General features: G+C 50.9%; 1 protein-coding gene across 1 annotated transcript; it reads left to right on the top strand.

Moving 5' to 3' along the window:
- Positions 1 to 6,254: 6,254 nt before the first annotated feature.
- On the top strand, positions 6,255 to 8,001 carry LOC117349844 (SNW domain-containing protein 1-like). The gene has a single exon (XM_033923455.1). It carries the CDS (start codon positions 6,291 to 6,293, stop codon positions 7,896 to 7,898), a length of 1,608 nt encoding a protein of 535 aa, XP_033779346.1. The 5' UTR covers positions 6,255 to 6,290; the 3' UTR covers positions 7,899 to 8,001.
- Positions 8,002 to 9,129: the final 1,128 nt, after the last annotated feature.

Genomic DNA, 9,129 nt, shown 5'->3' with positions numbered 1-9,129 from the left:
TCCCTCCTCAGTCGAAGCAGACCCAGAAGGCTTCCCTCCGATGTCAGAGCTGACGTCGGAGGAAGCCTTCCAGGTCAGCGGGGGATCCCAGTTACCTCCTTCAGGGCCATCCAGCTGGGCTGTTCCTTCTGGCCTTCAGCTGCATGCGGCCTGCTGGACTCCGCCTCCAAGTGCCTGGTACATGCCATTTAGATTCCTGTACTTTTTGGCGCACACTCACGCTTGGACTGCTCAGATTCACCAACTGTGCACCTAGACCATCACTTCACCTCTCGCTGAAGTTTTATTTAATTACTACTTTGTTTGATTTAGTTCTGTAACGTCTTTTTTTTTAAACTTTATTAATTTTCCATTCGAAAACAGTGCATTAAAATATACATTCAATCAAAGGAGTACTACAAAACATTTTCCCCACACCCTAATTCAAGAACAAAAACAAAGTGCATTACTACATATATACAATTAAAATCATAAACAGAACTTTCCACTGGCCAATTAATACAAAAGAACTTAATACCCCCCTCACCTACCCTGGATGTGCAAATAAAATAGTAAATAAGGGGATAGTCCAACTAATCAGTGTTAACAAAATTTGTCAATGGACCCCATGTTAATTTAAACAACTTATTATTACACAAAATTTCTGAATTCATTTTTTCATATTTGTAGCATAAACATAAAGATTACCACCAAAAGGAGAAATTAAGTCTATCCCAATTTTTCCAGTTTTTAGTAACCATTTGTATGACCTGTAACGTCTTTTTGAGTGTTGCCTCAAAGTTCAACCTCCCTACTTTAAATGACATACAGTGACTACTTCAAATAATCAATACAAAAGGATCACAAAGTGAGATCATTCCACCATTCATTTTGAAGCGCTTTTTTATGCAACCTGTTTATGCACAAATGGTCACTAACAGCTTAGCCGCTACCATACCTAATACCTGGAAACATTCAATAATTCACCCCATCATCAATGATCCAAAATCCAGCCTTTCAGATTGCTCCAAGTATTGGCCAATAGCAAACATCCCATTTTTGGTGAAAATAACCAAAAGGATGGTCTTTAACCAAATCTCGGACTTCATTGAAAAAAACAAAAGCCCTACACCTCAACGAAACTGGTTTTTGAAAAAAAATCACTCAAACAAACACTTCTTACTTGGTCTTACAACTACCGTATTTTCACGCAGATAACGCGCACCCGTGTAAAACGCGCACACGGGTATAGCGCGCAGAAACCACGATTTTATGTACAAAAACTTTTGTATACCGCGCTCACGGGTATACCGCGCATGCTGCCCGACTGTCCTTTCGCCCGCCCCGACTCTCCTCTGGCCACCCCGACTCTCCTTTCGCCCTCCCCGACTCTCCGTGCGCTGTCCCGACTCTCCGTTTACCCGCCCTGCCCTGCCCCCCCTCCCGGCAGGACCACTCGCACCCCCACCCCGAAGGACTGCCGACTCCCCGACAATATCGGGCCAGAAGGGAGCCCAAACCCTCCTGGCCACGGCGACCCCCTACCCCCACCCCACACTACATTACGGGCAGGAGGGATCCCAGGCCCTCCTGCCCTCGACGCAAACCCCCCTCCCTCCAACGACCGCCCCCCCCCCCAAGAACCTCCGACCGCCCCCTCATAAATGCTTTTATTAGAAGCTTATGGCTTGCCCACTAAATATCCTCCCTTCTGGAAGACACAGCAGAGTCTAATAAGAGCCCACGAGAAGAGACTGTGCAGCGAACTCAAATGAGTTACTGTGTTCAGGTTTCAGCTGTGTCAGCGGCACGGAAAGTTACTGCCATCACTTATCTGTATTGATTGCTGCAGGGAAGGGCTGAATCGGGCTGTTGTGATGACAATATCTCATTCCGGCGCGTGTACACACACGCACGCAAAAATGGACACACGGGTAACCCTGAGTTAGGCATGAGCACTATAAAGACATGAGCACTATAAAGACAATGAGTTAGGCATGAGCAGAGCACTATAAAGACCCGCGACCCCCCCTGGCCGACCCCCACGACACCCCCACCCGCCTTCCCCGTACCTTTGTGTAGTTGGGACAGACGGGAGCCAAACCCGCCTGTCCGGCAGGCAGCCAACGACGGAATGAGGCCGGATTGGCCCATCCGTCCCAAAGCTCCGCCTACTGGTGGGGCCTAAGGCGCGTGGGCCAATCAGAATAGGCCCTGGAGCCTTAGGTCCCACCTGGGGGCGCGGCCTGAGGCACATGGTCGGGTTGGGCCCATGTGCCTCAGGCCGCGCCCCCAGGTGGGACCTAAGGCTCCAGGGCCTATTCTGATTGGCCCACGCGCCTTAGGCCCCACCAGTAGGCGGAGCTTTGGGACGGATGGGCCAATCCGGCCTCATTCCGTCGTTGGCTGCCTGCCGGACAGGCGGGTTTGGCTCCCGTCTGTCCGGCCAACTACCAAAGGTACGGGGAAGGGGGGTGGGGGTGTCGTGGGGGTCGGCCAGGGGGGTCGCGGGTCGGCTGGGGGGGCGGTCGGAGGTTCTTGGGGGGGGGCGGTCATTGGAGGGAGGGGGGTTTGCGTCGAGGGCAGGAGGGCCTGGGATCCCTCCTGCCCGTAATGTAGTGCGGGGTGGGGGTAGGGGGTCGCCGTGGCCAGGAGGGTTTGGGCTCCCTCCTGGCCCGATATTGTCGGGGAGTTGGGGAGTCGGCCGGGCAAGAGGGCTTGGGCTCCCTCTTGCTCCGATCGTGGATGCGGGTGCGAGGGCGTGCGAGCGGTCGTTCGGGGTGGGGGTGCGAGCGGTCCTGCTGGGGGGGGTGAATCGGGCGTTGGGCGGGGTGGGAACTATGTAAAAAAAATTTTGTATACCGCGCTCACGCGTATAACGCGTGAGGGGTATGCGCGGTAGGTAAAAACGCGTATAACGCGCGCGTTATATGCGTGAAAATACGGTACTGTCCTGTACTATCTAGATCACCATCAGCCAATCATATTTATTTCCCTCGATTTATCGGCCGCGTTTGACACAATAGATCACCAACTCCTACTTAACAGACTATCCTCTGTAGGCATTAATGACCAAGTCCTTGACTGGTTCACTAACTGTACTTCTCAAGTAGTATTCAATGAATCATTCTCGGATATCTACATAAACAATCATGGAATTCCTTAGGGGTTCATTCTTGCCCCACTCCTATTTAACATTTATCTCGCTTCTCTTCAGACACTGTGTCAATCGATCAGTTCTACTATCTTTACTTACGCCGATGATATTCAGCTTCTTCATCCCTTAGACCCATTAAATATTTCTGAAATCAGAATATTAAAAACTCAAAGCTGTAAGCACATGATTAAATGATAACATGCTGGCCCTGAGTGTCCCTAAAACAAAAACTCTGCTTTTTCCATGGAAAGACGGCATTACATTGCGCTCACCAATTTGCATTGACAACACCCCTCTTAAAATAGTCCCAGCTGTAAAAATATTAGGCGTAATAACTGATCAAAAACTGAATTTCCATGATCAAATAAGCGCGGTGGTTAAAAACTGCTTCTTCAAATTACAGATGATCCATTCTCTGGCAAGCTGCATTGATTGCACATCGCTGCTAGTTAAGGCTGCAAGAGGACACCAGCCCTGGAAGTCCGGAGCGTGCGAGACCCTCTCCCCATCTGTGATCGTCTGTGATTAAGAGCTCCAGGAGGCTCAGACAAAAAGCTGCCTTTTAGGCGTGATACCACCGGCAGTCACCAGGGCTCTGGAAGCCTAAATGAGGTTGAAAGTGCTCGCTGCAGCCAGGTAGCAGTTCCAGGAGTTCAGACTAAAGTTCAAGCCTTTGGCATTGGCATATTCCCCACTTTCTTTGCAGACAGAGCGGAGAACCTGCCTCTCTGACTACAGGTATCCTCCGACTCAGAGAGGGCATGCCCACAGTCTCCCACAGATTGATCCAGCACATTGTACACAGAGGGTGGAAGTACCTTTGCGGGATTTCCACTGTGGCATCAGGTCTCTGTCCTGGCTGCATCTGTGGAGCCAGGACAGAACCTCTTCTCATCCCGGGCTTTCTTTGCAGGCGGCGGGGAGGACAGAAGCCTTTTTTTAAAGGTCTTCCATACCCGCTCGGGAGAGGGGCCTCTTTGCTTGCCCTCTCTTCCACCAATCAATTTGGCGCGTCAGACCCTAACAAGGAGTGCCCTTGCAGGCCAGCAAGTCTGGTGTTCAGGCAAAGCGGTTCCTCCCTTTTATTTTTACCGGTCTTTTCTTTTCCAGGATTGTGTAGTGAGTGGCCCTGTGTGCCCCCGTCTGGAGTCTCTCTATGGTGAAGTGAGGCTGAGGCATTCCAGTAAGTGGCTCTCCCCGCCGGAAGAGCCGCAGGAATATGATCTCAGGGCCCCCACCCCTTGAGAAGACGGATCTGGGAACAACCCTCCCTCTCACGTCGCCCATTCCTCTGGCAAGAGAGCCCCTCTAGCATTTTGTTTCCGCTAGCTGTGCCAAGGCAGAGGAGCAGAGGAGGTTGGGTCCCTACCGCTGCATCTCCCATGCCATTGGTCTGGCATGGGATGTTGTTCCCCCTCTCCTCTCAGAGGAATGCCTCCTCCAGCAATGCCATCGCCAGCCAGCCAGCCATGCAGCTACCTGGTTGATCCTGCCAGTAGCATATACTTGTCTCAAAGATTAACCCTCCAAATTCTATGGCAGTCTACTTAATATCTAACTCCAGTCCTAACATTCAAGTAACAAGCTTGTCCTGTTGAACTGGATATTAAAGACTCGTATCGTTTATGAGTAAGCCTCAGTCCCACCGCTCCACCGCTGTACTATCTCATAACTGCGGGAAGAATTACGTGGCACTTCATCATTGGCTGCCCATCTACGTTCTACTATTCAACAATAAATTATTAATCTTTTGTCTGTTTTTTAATTTCTTTCTTTATACAAAAAGGTGATGTGTGTACTTAGCTTTATAACAGCCAACGCCTGGGAGTCTGACCCGACAAGACATGTTTCGCAACGACTAGTGCTGTATCAAGGGTCTCCCAAGGTTGCGCGTGTCATCCGACTCTAGTTTGTATAAAAAGAACCACAGGCTAGCACTGTGGGGAAGAGTGGGAGAGTTGGGGCAGTGGGAGGCGTTCGAGGCAGGCAGATCAGGGCAGTGGGAGGCGTTTGGGGCAGGCAGATCAGGGCAGCAGGAAGCGTTCGGGGCAGGCAAATTGGGGCTGTAGGCAGAAGAAGAGCATCGGGGCAGAAGAGCATCGGCGCGGCAGGCAGGAGAGATTCATGGCAGTAGAGAGCAGGGCGTGCAGAGAGCAGGGCTTCGGAGAGTTGGAAAGACGTTTTCGACTGGTCCCCAGCAGTCGCTTCTTGGAATGATCGGCCAGCCCAGTCGGTTTGGAAAATTTGGTTGGTGAATTGTGTCCCTGTCTACTTTGCATACATTTCTCTCATTTGCATGCACGGATTCGAAGTGGATCGCAGGAGAGGTTAGTGAATGAGGCCCGAAGGAAATCTGGTCCAGAGCAGGATTAATTCGTCGAGGGCCCCTAGGCACACAAGTACACTGGGCTCCCTACCCCGCCCCACCATGCACCCAGGCGGAAACAGGAAGCTGCGTCAGAGGGGAGCTTTGGGCAAGCAGCACCGCTTGCAAAATTACAGTTCCCGTTGCCTTTCTTACCCACGTTGCTTGCTTGTCTTACTTTCCGTCGATAGGGGGGGGGGGCGCGTTGCCGATCGATGCTGGAGGGGCCCATCGCCGTTTGGGAAAAAGCAATGTTGATGCCCTCCATCTGGTCCCCCTGACCATTTCGGGCCCTAGACACGTGCCTACTGGGCCTATTGGTTAATCCTGCCCTGATCTGGTCGCAAAGGGGTCACAAACCGATTGGTACACCATCGGTTTGCTTTGTGAGCCTATTCTAGCCCAAAGTTGAACAGCAAGTTCCTATAGACTTGAATAGGGGAAAGGGGGAGGGTGGGGGGATCTGGTGGTGGGCACAGTGCCCGGCAAGGGGTTAAAAGGAGAGTGTCGTTTGCGGATTGTACAGCAGCAGTGAAAGAAGAAGTATAATTAATTATCCGGTCACTTCCGTGGCTCCAGTTGGGGAGAGGAGAGAGTGACCCGGCCTTTCATTCCAGTTCAAGCCGTTTGGCTACGCTCGAGCCAGACTGACAATCGCTTCGCGGACTACGACTCCCAGGACGCCTCGTGCCACCGGCCATGCGCACTGGGCGCCGCCTCGCGCGGATAGACGTTAGCCGCATGGTGTGTCGTCAAGCCGTGGCTCTCTGAGGCGTAAAGAGGAGGAAGATGGCGCTGAAGAGCTTTCTACCTGCACCTATCCAGCTGTCCCAGGACCAGCTAGAGGCTGAGGAGAAGGTGAGAGCCCAGAAATCACGACAGACTGCTCTGGTTTCATCTCGTAGAGAGCCACCTCCATATGGATTCAGAAAAAGCTGGATTCCTCGCTCCCTGGAGGATTTTGGAGATGGGGGCGCTTTCCCAGAGATTCATCTGGCACAACACCCCCTGGATATGGGGAAGAAGAAGAAAACGTCCAATGCTCTGGCTGTTCAGGTGGATGCAGAAGGAAAAATTAAATATGATGCCATCGCGCGTCAAGGACAATCTAAAGAAAAAGTGATTTACAGCAAGTACACAGATCTGATTCCTAAAGAAGTTATGAATGACGATGATCCGGATCTGCAGAGGCCAGACGAAGAGGCTGTTAAGGAGTTGACTGAAAAAACAAGGCAGGCCCTAGAGAAGTCTGTATCTCAGAAGGTGGCTGCAGCCATGCCAGTCCGGGCAGCCGACAAATTAGCCCCAGCCCAATATATCAGATATACACCATCTCAGCAGGGTGTTGCATTTAACTCAGGAGCAAAGCAGAGGGTGATTCGTATGGTGGAGATGCAGAAAGACCCTATGGAACCACCCAGATTCAAGATTAATAAGAAAATACCCCGTGGGCCCCCTTCACCTCCTGCACCAGTCATGCATTCACCCAGCAGAAAGATGACTGTGAAGGAGCAACAGGAATGGAAGATTCCTCCCTGTATTTCAAACTGGAAAAATGCAAAGGGGTATACCATTCCATTGGATAAGCGTCTGGCTGCGGATGGTAGAGGCCTTCAGACGGTGCACATCAATGAAAACTTTGCTAAACTTGCCGAGGCTCTTTATATTGCTGACAGGAAGGCTCGGGAAGCAGTGGAGATGCGTGCTCAGGTGGAAAGGAAAATGGCTCAAAAGGAAAAAGAGAAGAAGGAAGAGAAGCTGCGAGAGTTGGCTCAGATCGCTAGGGACAGAAGAGCTGGAATCAAAGCTCATGTAGAGAAAGAGGATGGTGAAGCACGGGAGCGAGATGAAATCCGCCATGATCGTCGGAAAGAGAGACAGCATGATCGCAACCTTTCTCGAGCTGCCCCTGATAAAAGGTCAAGGCTACAGCGGAATGAAGAACGAGATGTCAGTGAACTTGTAGCTCTTGGAGTACCTAATCCCCGAACATCCAATGAAATCCAGTATGACCAAAGGCTCTTCAACCAGAGTAAGGGCATGGACAGTGGATTTGCTGGAGGAGAAGATGAGGTCTATAATGTCTATGACCAGCCATGGAGAAGCGGTAAAGAAATGGCTCAGAATATCTACAGACCCAACAAAAATGCAGATAAAGATGTATTTGGCGATGACCTAGACACTCTGATGAAAACAAACAGATTTGTTCCTGATAAGGAGTTTTCTGGCTCTGACCGTAAACAACGCCGCGAGGGCCCTGTTCAATTTGAGGAAGATCCTTTTGGGCTGGATAAGTTTTTAGAAGAAGCCAAACAACATGGAGGCTCTAAGCGGCCATCAGATAGTGGCCGCTCAAAGGAACACGAGCATGAGAGCAAGAAGAGGAGGAAGGAGTAAATGGCTTAAAAAAAACTCAATGCACACTATACACAGAGAAAATGTTAATTATCATTTATATTTTGGGGGGGTTTCAAAGATGTCAAGGCAGATGACTTTAAAATATGCAATGTCACCTAAGTAACTATAGAAACATAGACAAGTATAGTGCAAATTATAGACAGCAGATATAAATTCTCAAAACTGACACATTTTGATCACTAAATTGAAAGTAAAATAATTTTTCCTACTTTTGCTGTCTGGTGATTTCATGAGTCTCTGGTTGTGTTTCCTTCTGACCGTGCATCCTTTCTTTCATTCTTTCTGCACTCAGGCCCAATAATTATCCCTTTCTATTCCCTCCCTCCTTTCCTTCCTATGTCCTTAGTGCCCCCAGTGCCTCCTTCCTATGTCCTTAGTGCCCCCAGTGCCTCCTTCCCATATCCTTAGTGCCCCTTCCTATATCCTTAGTGCCCCCAGTGCCTCCTTCCTATGTCCTTAGTGCCCCCAGTGCCTCTTCCCATATCCTTAGTGCCCCTTCCTATAGCCTTAGTGTCCCCAGTGCCTCCTTCCTATGTCCTTAGTGCCCCCAGATCCAGTGTCAGTTCTCCTTTGTACCTTTGTTCCAGGTCTCTGTTATGACCTTGCCTCTGCTTTTCCTCAGGATCTCTCCCTCTCTGCACCTCCCATAGTCCTGCATCTGCCTCCTGACTTTCCCCTTTCTCTAGACTTTATTCTACTTACAACCCCCCTTTCTCTGCCTCTTTCCTTCCTCTCTCCCTCCCTATGTCCCCCTCACTGCCTTCCAGTCTTTGTCCCACCCCCTCCCCCAAAGTCAGCCTGCCAATCTCCCTCCCTGCCATGCAAAAGTCTGCCTGCCTAGCTCCCTCCCCTACCGTGCCAAAGCCAGCCTCCCTCCTTCCCTCCCTCCAGCGCTGATTCAAACCCCCCTTGTCCTCCGCCGTTGCCACCCAGAAAAGGAAGGTCCAGGCGCCGGCCCACAAGCCACCTTCCCGACATTAATTCTGACGTCGGAGAGGAAGTTCCGAGCCAGCCAATCGCCTGGCTGGCCTGGAACTTCCTCTCCGACGTTAGAATTGACACCGGGAAGAAGGCTTCTGGGCCGGCACCTGGACCTTCCTTTTCTGGGCGGCAAGCAGGGCGGCGGACTGAGGGGGTGTTTGAATCGGCGAGGGAGGGAAGGACAGAGGCTGACTTTGGCGCGGCAGGGAGGAAAAGGAAGCAATTGCCT

This window comes from Geotrypetes seraphini, chromosome 1, assembly GCF_902459505.1.
Source record: "Geotrypetes seraphini chromosome 1, aGeoSer1.1, whole genome shotgun sequence".
Classification (NCBI taxonomy): domain Eukaryota; kingdom Metazoa; phylum Chordata; class Amphibia; order Gymnophiona; family Dermophiidae; genus Geotrypetes; species Geotrypetes seraphini.
Note: the sequence above shows the minus strand (reverse complement) of the source record. Positions and strands in the feature narration are given on the sequence as shown.

Coding starts and splice junctions, on each gene's coding strand:
- LOC117349844 (XM_033923455.1), top strand. CDS start 6,291: ATGGCGCTGAAGAGCTTTCTACCTGCACCTATCCAGCTGTCCCAGGAC.